At 38.7% G+C, this 22,312-nt stretch overlaps 2 protein-coding genes across 2 annotated transcripts; one reads left to right on the top strand and one right to left on the bottom strand.

Annotated features, from left to right (window-relative positions):
• Window positions 1-308: 308 nt before the first annotated feature.
• On the bottom strand, window positions 309-1,253 carry LOC108007017 (tetratricopeptide repeat protein 12). The gene is made up of 3 exons (XM_070996385.1): window positions 1,002-1,253; window positions 599-943; window positions 309-543 (listed from the first exon to the last, which is right to left on the bottom strand). The coding sequence occupies exons 1-3, from the start codon at window positions 1,190-1,192 to the stop codon at window positions 327-329; spliced, it is 753 nt and encodes a 250-aa protein (XP_070852486.1). The 5' UTR covers window positions 1,193-1,253; the 3' UTR covers window positions 309-326.
• A 16,164-nt stretch (window positions 1,254-17,417) lies between these two features.
• Window positions 17,418-18,490, top strand: LOC108012026 (tetratricopeptide repeat protein 12). The gene is made up of 4 exons (XM_036817457.3): window positions 17,418-17,606; window positions 17,676-17,915; window positions 17,981-18,103; window positions 18,158-18,490. Exons 1-4 carry the CDS (start codon window positions 17,515-17,517, stop codon window positions 18,378-18,380), a joined length of 678 nt encoding a protein of 225 aa, XP_036673352.3. The 5' UTR covers window positions 17,418-17,514; the 3' UTR covers window positions 18,381-18,490.
• The last annotated feature ends 3,822 nt before the right edge of the window (window positions 18,491-22,312 follow it).

Raw genomic sequence — 22,312 nt, 5'->3', positions numbered from 1 at the left:
CTGCTTCTCATCCTTTATCAATTTGTTGGAGTTTTTCTTTTATGAGCTGCCAGTTAATTAGGAGGAGAGAAAATGGGAGAAAAATCTGGGCGGCTAATCAGCTGAATGTTGTGGAAACGGCCAACTCAAAGGTGTTCGAAGCGGAAATGAGGTAATCCAGGAAAGGAGCTGAAGTCGGGCTGGAAAATACTAAATGATTTTCACCTTAACTGGCTTGAAAATGAGATGAGGATTGAGTAAAATAATTAAAATTACCCCCTTAAAAAAATTAAAGCTAAATTTTGTTTTATTGGCTACAAATGTCTTACAATTTTACTTGCGCCTCCTTAAAGAAGGGAACGCATTTTGTCCAAAAAATCATCGATAAATTCTCTCTGGGATCTGTTTAAACGTCTGGCTTGAGAAACACTATCTTCGTAGTTAGCCTCATCGTTTAGACGTTTATAAGCAGCTGCCCGATAAAGCCAAGCACGCACATAGTTTCCATCTAATTTTGCTATTACATAGTCACAATCCATAATGCCTAGCTTGAATTCGCGCATTCTAAAAATACAAATTATTTTAAAATAGCTTACCCTATGAAATACCATAAACTCACTTGATAGAACACATGGCTCGGTTTACATACAAAACTGGTGTGTCTTTAATGTATTCCAGACCTTTTGTATAGTAGTTTTTTGCCATAGAGAAGTTTAACTTGCGATACTCGGCATTTCCCATCCGTCGAAAAGTGTCGGCCACATTTTCTCGCTGTTTTCTAGCCAGGATTTGATCCTCTGGACTTGAATCAATTTGACGCATAAAGGTGAACTGATCTGTGTTGATTGGGACTTTCTTTGCTTTGGCACGACGATAAATTGAGGTTTTCCTTGCATTTCGTTGGGTCACCAGAAATTCCAAATCGTTTATGGTAAGCGTCGACTTTACCCTCTTCTTTGACGAACTAGGGGAAAAACTCTTTACAGAGGATCTTATTTAAATAATATTACCAAGCTACTCACTCTGTTTTGTTGGCGTTTTCAATCGCTTCTAGGCACTCAATCACTTCTTCAACTTTAGAAGGACGTTCATCGAGGAACGACTCATCGCTTTCGGGATGTTGATATATTAGAATATCTTTTTTGGGTACTTCTGAGCTAGTTCGTTTTTCATTGCTTTCTTTTTTGTCTAGTGTTTTGGTGGTTAAAAACATATTTTTTTTGATTATTTTGTAATTTATCTAAGTGTGTTTGTGTACTTTGTTTAAGTGTTTTGATGTGAGAAGTAACATCAGAATATTAAAATTTGACATTAAAAGCATTCCATAAATTTCTGGTTCTGAAAAATGTTTAGCAAATTTTGATATACAAATGGTAATATTGAAAACTTGATCTTTTCGCATTTGCTGATACCCACAAGCTCAAGTATTCTTAACGGCAGAACTTAGGGGAATATTTATTTTAATTCCCATTTGAGCTCCTTGCTTATTTCCTTTTGTCTTCGTTATCTCTTGCCTTTTCCTGCCCACCCACACCCCCATTTCCTGCCATCATCTGATTATATATTCCTCTCAAATTAATTGACTTTTGCATCAGCAAATTAAATTGTCGCGACCCAGAATCTTTTACGCTCCACCACAAAAACCAAAGGCAGCCCAGCTAAAAACCCGATTTAACCCAAACCAGAATCCCCGCCCAGCGGCAAATTTCCTTCTGTTCTGTGATTGTGATTGTGCTTCTTCATCCCACAGCCGTTGGATATTTTTGCATAAAATCCTCTGTGCTGCGAGCGATTTTTAATTTGAATTAAAAATGCATCATTGCGTTGATTTTAATGCACACACAATTAAAACGGCAAGTCAGGAAATTGCCAAATGCATTTAAAAGCCAAGAGAAAATCCAAATGCGAAAATCAATGAGCAATTGTGAATGCAAATTGGAAAAATTCGAAGCGAGGGAGTTAAAACGAGACAAAAAGAAGACAGCCAGATACAAAATGTAAAAAAAAGTCGAGCGCGTTGAAATTAAATGAACTGAATGCAAATCAAACTAATGTAGAGTTGACAACATACGCACATTTCAAACCATCAATGCCCCCCCCCCCCCTCCACAGCGATTTTCCCGAGGAAAAGCTGAAAAGTTTCGCCTGCTAATCGCTAATTGCTTTTAAAGACAGACTGGGGAAAATGTGGAAAGTCGTGGGGGCTGAGCTGTAATTGTCGCGCTTTTCAAAATGCTCAATTTGCAATGCAAATGTCAAGCATTAGTTTAGCAGCTAACGCCCGCTGTCAACAGATGGCGCCACCGCGGAATGAAAATGAAAATACTTTTATGGCCCGCAGTGTATGTACAGTGGGTGTGGGTGGAGATTGGGTGAGATGGCAGATCAAGCTGGCAGTGTTTGGCAACAGCTTAGCGCACAATCAATTAAACTGGTTTATTGACACTTTTCCTCTGACACAGACACACACTTGACATTAACACACAGCACAGTGGAAATCGTGTGAGAGGAAGATAAAGAAAAGTTAGGGGAGACTCTTAAATACTCTGATGTCTGAGAATGGGGCTCTGAAAAGTATGCTATATATTTGTAGAGATTCAATCACATCAAATCCTAAAAAATATTAAACTAGAAAATATTAGGTGAAGTCTAAATATACCAAAGATATTATTATCAAGGGTTACTCACACTTTATAAATATTATTTTAATATTTGTATCCCAGCTCTTAGATTTTTTCTCTCAAACCGAACCATCTGTACCATCCCTAAGCACTTCCTCTACCCTATAAACACTTGAGTGTCTCATACAAAAAAAGTAAACTGTGCAATTAGTTGACTTAACTTCTTTGACATAGAATTGGCAATTTATTAAGCAGCACAAAAGGCATTTTTCTCCATCCCCCCCCTTCTATTTCCCAGGACTGCCTCACTTCTGTGCTCAAGCAAACGGAAATTGAGTGTCCTTGCAGAAGGGATTTATTTATGGTTCATAGATTAAATACTAATTAACACCCAACCACACTGGCGCAGCCAGTGCGTTGGCATTTGATTTATGTGGGGAGCATCTCGGCCTTTGTGCGTGTGTCCTGTGTGTCCTGTAAGGATTAGACGGGGCAGCTGGAAAAGAATAAAAGGGCGGCGAAGGACCCCAAACATTTGCCTGGCCCATTGACCAAGGTCCTTCGTCTTTCCTCCTCGACTATTATGCGTATCTCTCGCTCGCTACGCTTAATGCCATAAATTCTGCTTAAATTATTGGGGTTGGTTAACACGCTCCATTTTCGTTTTCGGATTCGCATTTACTTTTATGCTCTTCATTTGTTTTTGCACCCATTGTCTGTCCACTCGTGTGGGGGCCCACTGTGTTGGCCACCTTTAAGGTTGCCTTTCGAGACGCAAATTACCATATAAAAATATTTTTCTCTTTTTTATGCCAACAATCTTTCAGGAATTGTTCGCAGTGCACTGGCGGCTGGAGGTGTTGGCTGTGTTGGAGCCTGTTAAATTAATGTGTCTGCATGTCGCGGACGCGTAAAAAACCTGCATAAGAATCAGATTCACTGCGAATCCATTCGGTTTGGGGGTGCGACGTATAATCAAGCGAGACAATGCACATAAAGTCTGCTCAACTCTTTGGAGGTCTGAGTGCGTTGATTAACGACTAACTGTCCAGTTATCCTCCCCTGAGTGCATAAAGAAAAGTTTAAATTTCGCGATTTAACCACAATTATAAACTCTTTAACTTCTGCATATGCTTAAAAACTTTACATTTCCTTTGAGTGTGTATTGAATACTGGCATTTTTCGTTTGATCCACACAACAGATTATGGTATTTATTGGCCCATGCAAATGAAAGAGGAAAATCATCTCTGTGTGGAGCGTGATGTTTTAAGTCTACCTCATTTGAATGCACTAATTAAATGTGCTTTAACGTAAAATCACTTAAAAATCGAAATGTGCGATTCATGATGACAGCATTCATATGTATGTATGGAAAAAGATTGATAGATCGATTTTTAATAGCCAGGCTTATGGTCAGAAGAGAAGTTAAAAGTAACTTGACAACTTTTGGTGGAACAAATATAGTATTTGGTTGATTTTTATAAGTATATAATTACGCACTGTTCATTTTCTTACATAAAAATATGTAAGATTTACTATTTAAAATTATTTCATACCAAAAAAATTAAAAAATATTCTTAAATTTTTGTAATTTTATTAAGCGCTAAAGACTTCCAGTGATATTTTCCATAAGCTTTCATAAATAATAGATGGTTTTAAATTTGTTAACCTCCTCTTCTTAAATATATTTCCAAATTGAATTAACTTAAATTAAAATGGGTTTGTTTGAAAGTCATCAGGACCGAACTTCTTTCTGACAATTAAAAATAAATTCTTCTGATTGCATTAAAAAAATCATTCTGCTCACTTTCTTTTTTGCGTTTATTTATACTCTGATTAATCCATTATGGCATTTCGCATGCAATTTGTTAGTGGAAAATCCGCTACTTAATCGAATTAATTAAAATTTCATATCACGCTGAAAGCCCAAATCGTGAAAGTCTACAAAAAGACCGAAACAATTTCAAGTTGAGCGCACAAAAGCCGACCGCATATCAAATATGCGTCTAGGTGGGCCTGCATGTGTATGGGGGGATGTCATTAAATGCAAATTTATTTAAATTTCATTATTGAATATAATCGGCGAGCGGCTCTGAAATCGTTTCGGTAATCGCAGCCAGAAAACTGGTTGAATGTTTTCGCTTGGCACCAATTAAATTCCCCAATGTAACGCACAGAAGGGCACACATCCCCCGGGTGTCCGTGTGTGGAAATGCAAATATCCGCAATTAAGCAATAATAATAAGCATCATTAATAAATCATTGCGAGCGCAGGACAAAAAACAAAAAGATTGAAATATATGAATAAATTGAATGGCACGGTCAGCCCACAAAGAGTATTAAAGTGGCAAGAGAGATCCATTGAGAACCATTGACAGTTGGTGGTGAACTCATGTGTGAGACCCTTCCTTTGTACTTCGCCACTGAGAAGTGCAATTAACAGACCCTTTGCATTTAAGTCCTGGCAACTTTACTTTAAGCTCTGGCTTAAAAATCCTTTAACCATCAAAAGCACAAATATATAACGCTTGGTTACAAAAAATAAAAGAAAAAAGAGTAAAAAAAAGTTGCCAAGTGAGTTTTTTTTCAATTGAGAACCTTTAACATAATGTTTTATTTTTTAATGATAATAAAGTAATGCATGTTGAACAGTTACAAAGTTACAAAGTAACTCTGCATTCTAGTTGTATACTTTCTATAAGTCCTTACTTCGACTTCAAGAAACTGTACTTCGTAGCTTTTCAATTGCCTGCCGATATTTCAATTTTCCCCTAAAAGCCCATAACTCATCGATCAGGACAGTTGGCTTCGGTTCTGTATAGACTTAACCCTCGAAAGCAGTTTCGTGTGCTATCCCCCCTTCCCCCCCAGAAACAAAAAGCAATTAAAACGTTTTCCTCATCGTGGTTTGTTTTCGGGGATTCCCCGCACCATCGACCGCCCAAAAACACTTGACACTACAACTACGAGTTACGTTTTCCTGTCTCCTGGTCGCGTATAAAAGTTTAGCACATTCTTCTTGGACACCCTCGTAAATTTCGAAATGGACGTTTTTATGTGTGTGTATGGCGGCGGGGGCCCTTCAAATAATTTCAGTGCACAAAAATTTATTGCAATTTTGGTAATGAGTGTGTGCAGTTAAAAAAAAATAAAAAAGAAAGGAGTTTGCTGGAGTTGCAGCGAAATGAAGAAGGAAAAATCCAGGCAGGACCTTAGCTTCTGCCTTAATGCTGTTAGTGTTTGCCCGGCGGTTTTCCTGCTTGTTTGTTGGTCTTCTTGTTTGAACTTTGTGGCATTTCCGTTGCACTTCTTTTGTGCTTGTTTGCCAGCGGAAACGGAAGTTTTTAATGTTGCCCATTGGCCGTAAGTTCGCGTGGATCGTTCTCAAACGATTGCCGTCATTGTTTTCGTTTAAAATTAAATGTTTTTCCCTTTTGCCAGATACTCTTGAATGCAATGCTTTAAAGGCCCCCCGAAAAACCCCGTACTGTGGGCCAGCAAAAGCGCATTGCATTGTTTTTTTTTTGTGCAAAAGTTTTGTACAAGCGGCTACCCGCATTTTTGTTGTTCCCTCATATGGTAAAAGGCCTATCCGCAGCGCAGGAGCCACAGTCCAAGATAAACATACTCAAACAGCACTGGGACACTGAGAGAAATTTCAGTATTTGATATTGTAACATTTAATTAATGAGCTGTATATCTATTAGAGAAACACTACTTTAAATGGCATAACTTAGAAGGAATACTACCTAGAGATTTCTTTTAATTATATTATCTTAAAGTTTTTGTAGGGGATTTTTTTTGCTGTGTCCTCATAGAGAATCAGAGGTGGTTTGTTGAGGAGGGGAAAGAAAGGGGTTGCAGAGCGTCAAGTGCGTTTACGTTGTAGCCCAAAATGCACGTCGCTCGTAAATCTCGCGCGTGAAAAACATCAGTTTTCGCTGTTGGCCAGAAGTCTGAGGCTGCCGGCAAAAAGGGGTAATTCTACAGAGAAAGGGGCGCGGCTTTTGGGCTTGGGTTTTGCCGTAGGGGATAGGGGTTTGGTTGGCGGTCTGCGCTTCGCGGTCGCGTGCCTGCCTCTCTAATGCATATATACTGCTTTAAAACCTTGGTTAAATCTAAGCGCAGGCCCGGACTCGAACAAAGTACAGGAAAAGTTAAAAATATCCTTTAAATATTCAGCTCTACAAGTTCCTAAAAATACTGGGGCATTAAATGTATAACTAAAGTAAGTTTAAGATTAAAAACTTTACTTTTTGTCAAAAGTATTACTATAAAATAGCTTTAAAATGATCAAAGGTTCTCCCATTTTAATATCTTCTTCAAAGGACTGTCAATAATTAAAAGAGGTTTATAATCCCATTCAGCAATTCAACTTTTTTTAGTATAAAGTGTTTGGTCTTAAATTCAATTCCCTGGTCGGTGTGTGCAGTTTCTCACACCTTTCAAAGCTTCTCAAATGTGGCCAGACCACTCATGGACTGGCTCAAACTCGCCTATTCCCCGTGACATGGTCTTTGGTTACAAAACGGACCTTGCAACTGTCATATACTTAACCGGAAACCGAGACCAGCTTAAAAATCAGACAGCCATGGCGGCCGGAAAAGGGGGCAAAAGGTGGTCACGGCGTACGGATATTGCCCAGCTGCCTTTTGTCGCGCCACTCGGCAGCTTTTGATGTCGGCTGTTTGTTTTGGTTTCATTTTTAATACCCCTGCGCACAACCCTTGTGTGGAATTTTGAACTCACACCTGGTCAGCAGCCCAACTCTGATTCCCTCTATTTTTTGTCCTAAACCCCATAGGGCACTTCAACTGGTCTCTCGCTCGCACTGATACAGAAATTAATTGCGTGGATCGAGTGGCCCACTGAGATGGAGGGAGTAAGTGTGTGTTACCCAAAATGTTGACGCTCGCTAAGCCAGCTACCAGCTTTTCCCCTTTTCCCCCCTTGGAAAACCCATAGTCCGCCCATCTCCACGAATCTCGAACCGCAGAGCCCCAAAAGTGACAAACGCAAACACATTTGCCGGGGCCATCCGACATCCGCCAGATACTCTGTATCTATATGTATATATCTGCATCCATGTCCACGTGCGATTGTGTGCGTTGCAGGCACTTGACGAGATTTGTTTATTTGTCTATGCGAATGGCCCGTCTGTGGCCGTCTGTGTTTGGATTTGGCCGTCTGGGCGGCAGCAACAATAAAATTAAAGAAAAATCTATATATGCATATGAGCCTGATAAAAGGCCAAAGGGGGACGAGGGGGCGACAGACAGCAGCAAATCCGTTGAAACAACAGCAAAACAAATCTGTGAATCTGTGAAATCCTTTTGTATTGTTCGAATCAGGAGACCCGCAGAAAATTCAATTCAACTTAACCGCCAGCGAATTGCTGTCAACTTCAAATCGCCTTCACTTTTTTGGAATGCTGCTTTTGCGCCGACAAATTTTTATTGAAATCCAACAGAGATAATCAGATAACAACTCTTTGATGTACGAAATTTCAAAACAATTGGTTTTAATTTGGCAGCACAAAATTAAAGAACTTTAAAGATTGTTGTGACAGGAATTTTATTAAATTGTATTTGCTTTTCAGAGAATTACAATGTATTTGGTTTTTTGTTGAAAATCCTACAGAATTTGTCTCTGGGGACTGGATTAACTCACCTCTAACCCCATCGCATACACATGTTTTAAATTAATTTAATGAAGCTGCAGCTACGTGCACTTTTCATTAAGTTATTTTTATACCGAACGCAATTTGCAGATTTTTGATTGAATTTTCCACCGTCGAAGGCCACACTCGCTTTGATTGAGTGCACAATTTGTTAATTCGATTTTCATTCTATCTGCACTTCTCACTCTTCGGCAAACAGCCCTTGCCAATTTGTTTAAGCAGGCAAAAATGTTTAATCGCATTTAATTATTTAATTTGTTAGTTGGCGAAGGGAAGGCCGGAGTTGCTTGCATGCATTTATTAATTATTTTCGAGCATGCATAAATTAATAGAAAATCCATTTTGCATTTTGAATAATTTATACTAAATCTTTAACTAGCAATTTTTCACCTTTTCCCCCATGTTGATTTGTAAATATTTTATGTTGTTTACAATGCTGAATTTTTTGTTGTTGTTTGCATCTCAAACATAACGATGACAATGCAGAATAATAATGAAATATTTGCGTAGAGTTCATTAATTTGTAATGAGATAAAAATGTGTAACATTAGAGAAAATCGGCTTTAAACAATGCAATAAACAATAACCGATTAAATTTGTGTTATTTTATGGCAAATTTGTGTAAAGATTAATTTTGCTTGTTATTTTTGGCTATCCATGGGTTTTACATTTTATATTTAAGTCCAATTTTTTTCAAGAACAGAGTTTTCAAAATTGTTTACTTTAATCTTTAATCTTCTATGTGTTCATATCTTAGCATGTTATTGATTTCTGTCTTATTAAATTCCTCATTGAGAAATCTGCTTTATTTACCATCCATTAATTATCTTATCTCACTTAGCAAACTATGTATACAATCCAAATAGTATTTAACAGTGCATTAAATAAGAAATATATGCTGCTTGAAAATTGAGCCAAAAGCAATATTTATACTTAAAGAGGGAGGGAGGCCATTAATTTCGCCAAAGCCGCGTAAATATTTATACGCAAATTGCATATGTCTGAGACTCGAACAACGTTTTCGGCATTTGCTCATTTGTGGAAGTCAACAAGAGATTTCCATAATGCTCGGGGAGATTGTGGAAAGGGAATGGCTTTTGGAACCAGCTGGCGATTCCTTTCGGACTTTGGCTTGGGGTATATTCCGAATGCCGAGACCCGGACTTTTGGATGGTATTGGTTTGAGATGGGCTGGGGGGTGGAATTGTGGTCAAAGTCTCCGAGTCGCCAATTTGCCCGACGGGCTATTTGTGTATTTGTTGATTTATGCAGCGACCAAGGCTTCTTGGGGCCCGAAATCCCCATTGAAAACCCCTTGGAAACCCCTTTAGAAACCCTCCTCCGATTTCCTTTAGCCCAGGGCTGTGCAGTTGCATTATTCAAAATTGGAAAATCCCTCCCATCGCCCAGCCCACCGAGTGATTTAGCGTGCGCCTTGCCCGTTAACCGCAATGCAATTGTAATTACCCCGAATGGCTTCCGCACCAGAATGTCCTCCACCCACAAAATCACTGGGTGATCCCTCTCCCCAAACCCCCTTTTATCCCATTTTTCTGGTCTACTCCTCACTGTGTTTATTGGTCGTGCAATGCTGCAATTAGTTCCAAATCATAAACGCCACTTCCGCCTGGTCAACATGGTGTTTTCGACTGCCCAATCCATTCCTCTTTGGTAACCCAAAAGTCCAGTGCACAATTGCGTGTAAATTTAAAATTTTAATCGTTTCTGTGCACGCACTCAAAACGCAACCGCAGCCAAAACACAGCGACAACAATGCCATTGAAATTGTATGCAGATTTATATACATATAGCCTTTGTCAGAAGATAAAGAATAGCTTGCAGGGCTTCCAGGAATTTAAAGCGTTTGGGGGTTTTTAAATAAATGGCATTTAATATTTTTAATGGTTAATCACTGAAATATTACGCGGACTTTATAATTTTCGAAGTGCATTTCTCTCCCAATTTTACATTTATAAATATAGCGTTTGCATAAAAATATAGAAATGCTTATAATAAACCGGAAACCTTTAATTGAGTTGTGGCCTAATGTAAAATATCATTTTATATTCAAATGCATTCTAATGCAAATGGAATAAAAATACACATATTTATGAACTTATTGCTGTACAAATTAGAATATTTGCTAGTTCTTTTTACTTTTTGCTTACATTTCAAATTTAAATAAATATTTCTGTTTACAAATATAAAATGTATATTAAGTATTAAATATTATTGTAAATAAAATGTACATTTCGGCTTATTAATGAACTTAAATAAAATTAATTTTCATTGAATTTTTTTTACGGATTCCGAGAACAGAGAAACACTTTTTGAATATGCAAACATAAATAAGTAAAGTTTTTTTTTGGAAATGGTGATTCGCGAGCATTAATGAAACGCATTTGCAGCTGTATTTTCATTTACACAGCATTTAAATATTTTCCAAATATTTTATCAATTTCATATTGGGTGAACGGCTTTTCCCGAGTTTTTCCAGTAAGCAGAAATTAAATTTTGCCTGGCCACGTTTCAACCGTCCCCATTTCACCCCCCTCCCCCCCACAGAACTCACACCATTTCGCTGTTGGCATGCGTATTGCGTATCTGAGGTGTATCTGTGTATTTATAATTTATATGCATTGTCAGCGAGCGCAGGTTGGCAGTTGCCATCTCTCATGCACTTGGCTTACCGCTCCACCCAGCCACCCACCTTTCGCCCACCATTTCACCCACTTTCTCCCACCTTTCCACCACCCCCTTTCCGGCCTTCCACATTTGCAGGCAGTGCACTCAGTTGTTACAGGCGATTGTTTTATGCGTTTGCACAGACACCGAAGCGATACTGCATTGTTGCATATTTAGCAATAATAAAATATTTAGTGCCATTTCCATAAATTTATTATCGCCACGTTTTCAAGAATTGCAGGAGGGCAGAATTACATTGCATTGACCATTCATTGAACAAACAGTGGAGTTGGTTTTTGCCTTTTTGCCTTGTTTTATAGTTTAAATACATATTGGTAAAAGCATACGGGGCGTATGATAAATTTGGATTGGATTGCACCAAGATTGAACTCGCCTTGTGGCCTTAAATATTATTTTTCGCTTCGAAATATCCTTACCCCTCGCACCAAACTGACAATCTGCAATGCAAAATTGCCCTGCTAGAATGATAAATTACACACCTTCCACCTGGACAATTAGGTGCGAGGTCGAAGATGGGGATGGGTTTAGAGTCTGTTCAGCAATTTGTTGCATTCATGCATTGCGCAAATATTTCCCAGACATTTCAGACATTTTCGGCCAAGGTTTCCTCGGAGGATGAGATATATGTATTCAAACAAATGCCAAGACAGGATGGAATTTATTGCCTGGTGCTGCGATTGGAGGTGCTTTGAAGGGGTGTCTGTGACCCTAAGTAGCTGACCTTCATAAGTGGACAAACGTCATAAATAAATTCCATAATTTAATGGTTAGCCATGAATAAATATGATAGGCTACATTTGGAGTTAATCAAAATATCTCATCTCTCTTGATTTCTTGCACAAAACACTCTTCCATTTGGTAGAGTGTACAATATTCCCCTTGATTCATCAGAGTTGCATTTTTTACTTGTTTTGTTATCGATAAATGCCAGTTAAAGCAAATAGTCAATGATGTAATATATACGAAAATAATATTGCACTTATTTATTTATTTATTCCCATATTTTTTGTGCCCGCCGCCTTTTGTTGTCCATAAATATTCGCTAAATGATAATCATAAACAATTTTGTCGCTTTAAGCTGATGGCAAGGAGAAAATGCCCATTGAGGACGACAGAAGTTACGGGATGGGAAATGGAGGGGGTTTTGCGGATATGATACACACCATTGGGGGATTATTGTTGGATGATAAATGTGCTTAGGGTCGCGCCGAGTGTCAATTGTGTGCGGATAAATAAAACACAGATTTAACCATATATTATGGTGCTGCGTGTGTTCGGTTCTGTAAATACCCGCACATTTACAGCTTTGAACCTGGGGGTTTGGGTTTGGATTGTAGTGTTGCAGCGCCGATAAGTTGAAATAATTCATTAAATATTTAATTGTAAATTGAAGTTGTCAAATCATTGCGCCAGCTTTTGATTTGTTGTCTGTGATTCGATGATAAAAGCAGTAGATTTGCTATATTGGTTTTTACTCTGGAAAGTTGTAAAGTTGCTCTTTTGAAAATGCACCCATTGTATTTCTTCAACTTTAAGCTTCTTTGGATTGCACTAATAACCCATATTAGATGAAATCTTTCACCAAGCGTAATCCCTTCTCTATGAGTTGGCATGCCGAAACCGGATTTCAGGCTACTGTTTTAGCAATAATTTGAGTGTGAGAGCTTTAAGTTTCCCTTCTTTTGCCTATCAATTGCTGCAGACCTTTTGGCCATACGAGAGGCCACAGGAGGAGACTATCCAATAAGCAGCTCGAGTTGCTTTCATCCGGTTAAAAGAGGTTGCCTCAATGGGTATGGGAAAGGGGCAAATAGGAGGTGGACGGCAGGGAGATGGATCGGCATTGTGGCATCTCTTTTCGGTCAGCTGCAGCACGCAGTTCCTTTTGTTAATGATACTCTTGCTGGACATCAGCAAAAGTCCCGGCAGGGGCAGCACCATCATCATCATCATCATCATCATCATCATCATCCGTAGAAAGGATGCAGGACCAACAGGATGAGGATGAGATGCCGGGAGTAACTGCAAGGATGGCTCAACCATTTTGTGGATTTATTGACATTCTGTGATGTTATTAAAGTTGATTGCCAGAGACTGTGCACGTTTTTGGCTTAGACGAAGTGCCGGCCCTCGTCCGGGAAAAGGATCCCCCCGCTGCACCACATCCTGGCCCAACATCTGGGTCTGATCCCCTTCTTTTCCCCTTCAATTTCCCACCAGAATGCAGCCCAGTTTCGCACACAAACAAAATGCAACCGACATGAGCTCACTGCGGTCAATTCGAAAGAAACAATAGCCACAACAACATCAATTTCAAAGGAAGAGGAAGGAGCTGATTTTAAGCTAAGGTTTTAAGATCGAAGATGGGAATACCCTATCGTAAAATCCATCATCGAAATAAACGAAATCCAATAGATAGTTTAAGGTATAGTTGGTATACCAACCAATATATCAAAAGAATTTTTACTATAAAATACTTAGTTAAACTATTAAGTTAAATATTTCTTCTACATTAGAGCCCTGAAGCGCTAAACTTTTTGGTAGAAAATGTAGATAAATATTATTCACGATTAACTTGAAATCAAGAGTAAATTCCCAAAGATCCTGGTAATACGAATATAAAGATGACAATGTTCTGTATTATTTTTATAAATTAGTAAAAATTGTATATTATCCCTTGAGAGGGTATATTAAAAGAGATAGACGAGTAGTCAGGTCCGAAGGGCGGGCGCATCATCATTGTCATCATCATCAAGTCTAATATGCGCATTATTGGTTTTGTCCTGTTTGGTCCCCCGACTCTCGTGTGTCTGCTGTGTGTTGCAGTTATCCCTAATATGCCTTGCATGTTAATACGCTTATCCTGTCCTGTCCCAGGAAACACACACAATAAAGGACACCAGCGCACACTCAACATGCAAATATCAAATGCAAATTCTATGGCGCAATATTAAAAGTTACAGAACACAAAAAAAAGAACCAAAAAATAAAATGAAAAATGCTTATTTCTCTCTGTGCCTCTGCCTACGCATCAGCCTCTACCAAATCCTTTTGATCTTATTTTTAATTTAGCATTTAATTTGGTTTCTCCTCGTTGCTGCTTCTGCTGCGGGTAACACATGGCGTATACTTGATAAGTATAATGTGAGCCTGCCTTTGACTCGCTCAATTTTGGCTGATAAACTTATTAAAAAAAATTGTATATGTATGTTCGGAAAGTGCCGGGGCTAAAAATGAATTCAAATTTTGTTTGTGTGTTATTTGTTGCATATTAAATTTGTATATTCAAATTGCTTTTCAGCTTTTTTTAATAAAAATGTTTGCGGCTTTGATTATGTTTGAAATTTAATAAAATTTACAAAAAATACAAATGCAACGCAAGATTAAAGTTTTATCACAATGTTCTGGTGCCCCACAAGCGTTTTATAAATATATGTATTGCAATATTTTTCTTTATATTTTTCCGAAGCTCCAGTGAGACACTTTTCGCTTATAACAAATTTCCAGAGATTTCCACTTTTCATATCGCCGTGTTACAAGCGAACACACCAACATTTCCGCAGTTTGTCAACATGAAAAGGTTAACAAGGTAAATAAAACACGGCAAAAGGTAGATAGCAAATAGGGAAGGGCCAAGTACAAAGGGAAAGTGGGTAAAAATCAAGAAACAAGGCCCACAAACAATGTTGCAAAAGGGCGCAGGCAAATCTTTGTGTCAGTTGGGCGGCAGGCCTTTTTGGGGGCAAGGACGAAGTTTGAGGTCCTTTCGGCGGTTGGAGTTCCATGGCCTCCTTCCTTTTTCCCTTGCTCACTGTGTGTGTGAATAACAACATTTTAAACATGTTTGCTTTCTGCTTTTTTGCCGCGCGCGCCAGCGTTTATGCAATTTATTTCTGCACGTTCTTCGCGCCCTACTGCTCTTTTATTTTGTGCTTTGCTTTTTTTCTGCTTTTTCCAGCTCGCTTACAAAGCATGCCCGCCGGCTGGGCAATGTATAATCTTTGCTTGTCTTTGGCTTCATACCGCCTGTCGCTGGAGTTGAACTCTTGACTGGCACAGGCCCTTTTCGGGAAACACCCCGAGAACAAAGGTTCAAAGGGTATCAGCCACTACTCAACTCGTTTGGCATAAAATTGTAGGGCTTACAAATAATCTAATATAAGCTTTTACGAAAAATCAGTAGTATTATTTAACCAATTTAATAGAAAAATGATTTTATTGATTAAAAATTTTTTATTGACTTCTTTTTGAATTTTTAAAAATCCCTTAAAAGTAGGTCGGACTTTTCGAAACATTTTATTTTAAGGAAATTAATTCTTAAAATAAAAATAAAATATAACTTAAAAGTACTTATGGCTTTAAAATGTTAGAAATAATTTATTGTTTTTCTCTTAATATACTCTAAATTTAAATTGAAATTTTTTGAACATAGAATATAATGGATTTCGGAAATTTGAAGTGGTCCATTGTCCCATTCAAAGGGTATCTTAAAATGCACCTTCACCTGTTCTTTGTCGGCTTTTCACCAACAATTTTTCTTCTGCTGTATCTTTCCACTGGCTTCAAAGGTGAAAAGGTGAGCTGAAAAGTCGCACTGCTGCAGGCGGTCAGCGTTTTTGATAGCGCAACCCAAAGACCATCCTAACTTTAAACTGGACTTTAAAATAGTTTTGCAGTTGGGGCGTAAGGAATCTTGGCGAGAGCGGGCAAGCGAAGTTTAAAGTTCGAAACAATGGCGAGCTTAACGTTGAGCCGGGAATACTTGGCCCCCCGCCATCGACTTGCCACTTCCTGCTTGGTTATGCAGCTCAAGTCGCCGCGCTTGACACATTTCTCCAGGGACGCTCACACGTCCTTCGTCCTTGTCGTCCTGGTCGTCCCTTCCTGATGTTGTTGTCGTCCTGCTGCCAGAGCCACTTGTCAACGCAGTCGTCAATGTCCGCGTGACAGCAAAGCAGCATCGCCTGTAACTATGCCAAGCTTTTGCAATGTTCGCACATTTAGTCAGGATAGTCCACCCCAGGTTAACCCATAACAAAAAAGTGGGGCCAAAAAATAGACCATTTACAAAAATCCTATACTTTCTTGAAGCTTATATCCAAAAGATTATACAATATATTATATTATTATTGTATTACAAATGTTAATGATTTTTTTTCCACCATAACTGAACAAGATTTTTTATGAATCCATAGTTAATTGAAATGAAATTAAAAGGTATACATTTTTAAGATTGCTTGTTGGATTTTTTGTCATTACAGAAAATATATTTCTTTATATAAAAGGGCAAATAAAATATTAAAATAAAAATATAATAATAATATATTTAGGGGTATTTAGTGGGTTAAGGATGTGCTGCATGCCACGCAGTGGGTTACTGGGCCACTGACCATCCTGTCTGAGGAACTCAAAGCTGCAGCGACTCCTAACCAATATTAATGAGCAAATTCAGCAAGACGTGCGCCACATTTAATGGAAAATTGAAAATAATATGCGTCCAAGTGATGTGCTCATAAAAAATGATGAACAAAATGACCACCCCAAAGCTAAATGACGTTATTGCAGATAGCTGTAGTTTTTAATATTTAGAATTGATTCTAAAAGTGCATTTTGGGTTCACCTTTGATACCATTGACCATAAAACCTATTTTATTTTCTGAAAACATTAAATATATTTCATATATTTCTGCCTTATTGCTTACGTTATTTATGACAATAACTGAGAAAATGGCAACTAAATAATATTGTTTTAGTACGCTTTTACAGATATACAAATACATAAGCCGCTTCAACTTTCGACCAGCTCTACTCCCACATGGACTGACATATGCGCGATTTAATCGGATTATTATCATTTGGATTACCCTAGATATGACACAAAAACCAAAAAATAGAAAAGGGCACAAACTTTACTTTGCCAACTGGGTGGCAGCACGTGCTGCTTTGACCGAGCCTCATCCTGCCACCGAACTCACCCTTCTGCACGGGGACAAATAAAGTTGTGAATCACCACGAGAGTGAAAAAACGTCACGTGCAAAAACTTTCTTAATTTAAAAGAAATTTTCAAACAAACTCAATTAAATAATTTCAGGCACAAATAAAGATGAAAATGTGTGTGGAGGTGGAGTTGAAGGTTGGGGTGTATAATGTTTTTCGTAGACCTTTATGTGCCACACAGAGCATCATGCAACTGCTGCTGCTGCTGCTGCTGCCGTCTGGCAAGACAATTTTAATGCCACAAAATTTTAATTGAGCTAATCTGAAAAACCACAGGCTGCTCCTTGGCTAACGAGCCAGATGTCAGTTGGCTTGTCTGTCTAATTTGCCAGCATACACATGTTGCACGTTGCAAGCGCAGCCAGTGAAGTGAAGTCAAGAGGCATTAGACTGAACATAATGATAATTGCTTTCTCGAAAAGATTAGCCAAGTTGGCCATTGAAAAAATGAAAGTTCGGTGTGTCAGTTAATTTCTACACTGGGTTACAAATAGATCGAATACTGGAAAGCTGAAGAAAATCACAAAAAATGGATGCCGATGAAAGCTTCTTAAATCAACGTTCATTAATTATGGATGTGATGAGGCAGCTGGATGATCTTTTGAATGCTAACAGAATGGAGTATGAATGTTTAAATATTCTTTGCGGATCTGTTAATTTAAATGGTTTACCCCTTTATTTATTTCACAGCACTGGCACCAAGGGTAAGGAGGAGAAAAAACCGGAGGTTGACATTTCAGAAGGTGTGACAGACACTAGTTTTGTAGTGTTCTTCCGGGATATTCGCAAGAAATCTTCAAGACACTTTAAAAAGATACAAAAGAGCTCCAATACCAATCAAATCACCTGTATGCGACAGATCGACACATCACCAAAAGATCGCGCCGAAGCTCGACGAGATCGTGAAGTGGTTGCAGACAGTTTTCGGAGGTAGGTTAAATCTATATATATTTATAATATATTTTACTTTATTCCGATTTTCCCTTAAAAAATAGATTGGGCAACGAGGAATACCGCCGCACCAACTTTGAAAAGGCCATTTATTATTACTCAAAGGCTATTCAATACGTGTCCGATTCGCCAGTACTTTATTGTAACCGTGCCCTGGCTAAAATCAAGTAAGTCTTTCAAGGGAATATGAAAAAATTCTTCTCAAAACTTACTTCCCTCAGAAAAAGAGACTTTAAACAGGCCCTTTTTGATCTGGATTATGTGATCTTCAAGCTGGATCCTTTACACTTGAAAGCCTGGCTTTATAGAGCAGGAGCTCTGGCTCGACTAAACAATGAGGCCGAATCCAACATTGCCATTTCCAATGCTCGTCTATTTAACAGAGCACCGAAAGATCAAAAATACATAGAATATTTCTTGGAAAAACTAAAAACTGAATTCTAGAGCCGGCAATTATATTGTTCTTTATTATTGGATTTTATGATGAATGCAAATTGGAAATCAGTTCTGTTGTAATTCGTTTTAGAAGGCAATAAAAGCATATCAAAAATTAATTTTGATTTCAAGTTTCAATCAAATAACAAATGCATTTCCTGCAATTTCATTTGGTGTCACTTTCCTTTCCATTTCCCCGCCCACTTTTCATAAACACAAAATTTAGCCAGGCACACGCAAAAACAACATGCTGGATACTGCAAAAATATGGAAAATGTTTTTCTTTTTATTTTTTTTTTGTGTTCTATCCACTACACAACTGCGAACACACAACTCTTTTTGTGTTAGTGGCAAATGAAATTTGCAATTTTTTGCATAAATTCAATAAAAATTCCTATTGTCATGAGAATATTTGCCAATACAATATACAGCCGAGCGGGTGATGTTTGTACCGCCCCCCAAGTTCAAGCTGGGATAAGGGCCACTTATACGCTTCGTTGGGGGTTTTTCCAGCCCCTGCGGAACCCCCTGAAAACCCCCCTGAAAACCACAAAAGACTGACGCTGCGGCTGCAAATGCGGGCAATGGAAATTGGAGGGTGGAAAATGGGTGAAAAAGGGGGGACGAGGACTGCCTTGGCCGCCGAGTTTTGCCTAGCTTTCAATATGGCGCCAACACCATTTGCATTCCGCAACCCCATATAGAACGTAGCCCCTCCAACGAGTCCAGAAGCAGTTCCAGTTGCTGGGGTCCTCGCCGTAATGAAATGCAGTTCAAATGCTTGGGGTATAAACTTTTGTCACAACAGGCAGCCGGCAGCAGGAGCACAAGGACATGGTCGAGGGAATTGCAAGGGGGGTTGATGCGGGGTATGGGTGGGTTGTAAACTAGCAAACAAACGCAACGGAAGTGCCACAAAAAGGGTTTCACTGTTTGTCAATTGTGTGCGGCCGCAGAGTTGACACCTAAACCAATTCCCGCAAAACCAGCCAAAGCAGCCCAGCATCCTGCCCCAGATGCTCCTGCCCCTGTCCCTCCTCCTGCCCCCAGCAGCAGACTTGGTCAATCCCCTGGCACTACTGACACGCTAACTGACTAAGGGAGTGCACTGAAGAAAAAGAAACAGAAAAGTCAGCAAAGATATATTATTTCCACCAAATGATTCTTAGGATCGTTTTCTCGTTTTCATGATGAACTAACCGTAGGTTAAGGCCCCTACATTTTCATACAAACTTTATGTTTAAAATCTACTATTAAATTATCATACTTTCCTTATCCACTTTTAAAACTAAAAGTAGGTTTATAAGACGTACGAAAATTTAGAGCTTAAACTTCAAACCCTACTTTTAGTATAACTTGTGGTCGCAACAATGACCCCTGACTAAGAATTAATAGAAAACCAACGTTTGGAAGATCTATAAAATGATCAAATTAATTTTGTCCTAAGATTTAAAGCCTTAAATATGGTATTGACTAAATAATAATGTTTAGGGTATGGTATGTGGCTATGTTTACGGAAAGATAAACTTACTTTCTTTAAAGAATACCGATAAAGGATGTATGAAACGGAGGATTCTTGCTCTTTAAATATGGGGGTATTCAGATTTTTAAGACCCCGGGATTAAATCTGTACCTATAAATCCCTTCTATCAAAAATATTTTACCCAAAATCACTTGAATTCTTTCAGTGCATACTACCCGGTATACTATCTTAAGAAATGCAAAAATGTTTGTGGCTGGGTGCGGCTCTAATCAACATCAAACGGTGGCACTCCTGCTTGTGATGCTTGTGGCACTGCCTCAACCACCGCCCATTTCTTGTAATCAATGCTGTAAACACTTATTTTTGTGGTTGTCACCGAGCTCCAACTGCAATTTGTGACCGAAACAGAGGCACAGATAGAGGGACACATGCCCGGAGATGGGAAACTTTTCTTGTCCCCATCAACGAACATTGTCTGGTTACGGGTTTTTGCCATGGAAAACTGCTGGATTTCGAATCTTGGTTGTGTGCCAGTTTTTGCGGTTACATTCGGGTCGAGCACTGTAAAGGTGACTTTAATGTCTACTTTATATGGTCAACAGCAAATGATTATTGCAGGTGAAGTTTTTAACTCGGGTTAAGCTCGAAGGCAAAACTTTCCTAATCGAAGTAGATGAAGAAAGTTTCGAATTCTTAAAGTGATTAGGAGAGGGTTTAGTAATGTTTTGTGTGGTTTTCCTGGATAATGTAACCGTTTTTAGTGCTCTTGTTGGCTAGATTATTTGCAGGCTTAACTTAGATTATTTGATTGGGCATGAAAAAGGTTGATTTATGATTTGATTTTTAGTACCAGTAGATGTTAGATACTGAATAAATATTATAAAATTTAAGAATATACTTGTTCTATTATTAACTTCAAGATCCTTAGCTACCTGGAACTTTTTGAAAAACTTTCATGTCTCATGTGCGTCAGTCACTTGTATTCCCTCACGTCCTCTAGTCGACTTCAACGAGGATCTTTATGAATCGCACTCACCAACTTAGCCATCTGCTTCAGACTTTTCCGCTTTCCCGATCCCCAGGGTTGGATTTTCAGCTGGCGTTGAAGTTTTCCCCGAAGGATCGCCCTCCATAAACTCATCGAAAAAGTACAACATGACCATGGGTTTGGCTCTTGTTTGTCCGATGGTTTTCCAGTTGCGGTTCGTGGCGGCAGCTTCTTGGCCAGAAAGTAATTTGGCCTTTATCTGTATTGCGGTTTGAACAGAGGGCCAACAGCAACATCTTTTGCTCGGTTTTTGTTGTGATATTCTGTTGGCTTAGCATTTTTGTTTTTCTTGTTTGCACCACATCCGGGACTCATTTTGGTTGTCTTTGGTTTGAGGCTGAAATTGCAGTCGTTCGCCCTTCGCTTTTCCCCACCCACCACCTAAATATCATCGCCGTTTTCTTTTGGGTGTGGAAAACTTTTCATTTAGGGGCTCCCCCATCCCCTGTTGTTGTTTTTGCTGTCTGTGCTGACATTTGCCTGAATTGAACTTTTCGTTGCGTTGGGCCAAGTTTTTCATTAAGCGAAAAATATTCCTTGCTTTTTGTTTATTTTGCATTCATCTGACATTGACTGTCATTTGGCCTCTCTGGCTGGCAGTTCATTTAAAGTTTACGCAGCTCGCTTTTAATTAGCATTGAGATTTATCTAGTCGCCCTCACTCCCTATTTTTGCAATATCGGTAGCATCCCCATCGATTGACACTTTGGGCTCCTTTATTGAAGGTTTATTTGCTTTGCTGATTTTCGATTTTATCAACGAGTGGCCAAAGGAATTTGGAATGCAAACAGCATCGCAGCCATCCAAAGGACAACAATACAAAGGAGTCTCAAAGAAAAAAAGCTAGTAAATTGAAAAAACAAGAGGGGAAACTTAGGAAAATCCATTGAGAAATGCGATTGGTGGTAGATGTGAAGAACTTATACTAACAGCTTGAGTTTTTTAGGCAATATTCAAAGGTTAAATTACATGTTGAATAGTTAAAGTCCATATAATATACTAATATAATAAAATTTCATATTTATAAATAATATTTAGTGTGTTTTTGATTTACCTAAGTGGATTATAATTATCCTATTTAAACAAACCTAGGATTGACTTCCACAGGCAAATTAAAAGTGTAAATAGAAAGAGGAAGTAACTCTTTAATTATGAAAGAAATGGGATAGTTTCAGTTCCCTGATACGAACCTTTCTCTGTGTGGAACACAATCCATTGTGCACTCATTTCCCCATCACCATCCCTTTGGCACATCCACCTCCCCACCGATCCCTCGACACTGCCGAACTACCTAAGGAAATATATTCACGTTGCTTTTTCATTATTCATGACAACTGGCTCTTGGCCCTCAAATGCGAGTATGTGCGAGTATGGCCCGAGGTGGCTGTAACTGAGTCTGAGCAAATACCA

This window comes from Drosophila suzukii, chromosome 3 (assembly GCF_043229965.1).
Source record: "Drosophila suzukii chromosome 3, CBGP_Dsuzu_IsoJpt1.0, whole genome shotgun sequence".
In the NCBI taxonomy this organism is placed as follows: domain Eukaryota; kingdom Metazoa; phylum Arthropoda; class Insecta; order Diptera; family Drosophilidae; genus Drosophila; species Drosophila suzukii.
The sequence above is the reverse complement of the archived record's forward strand: the minus strand, read 5'-3'. Positions and strand labels throughout refer to the sequence as shown.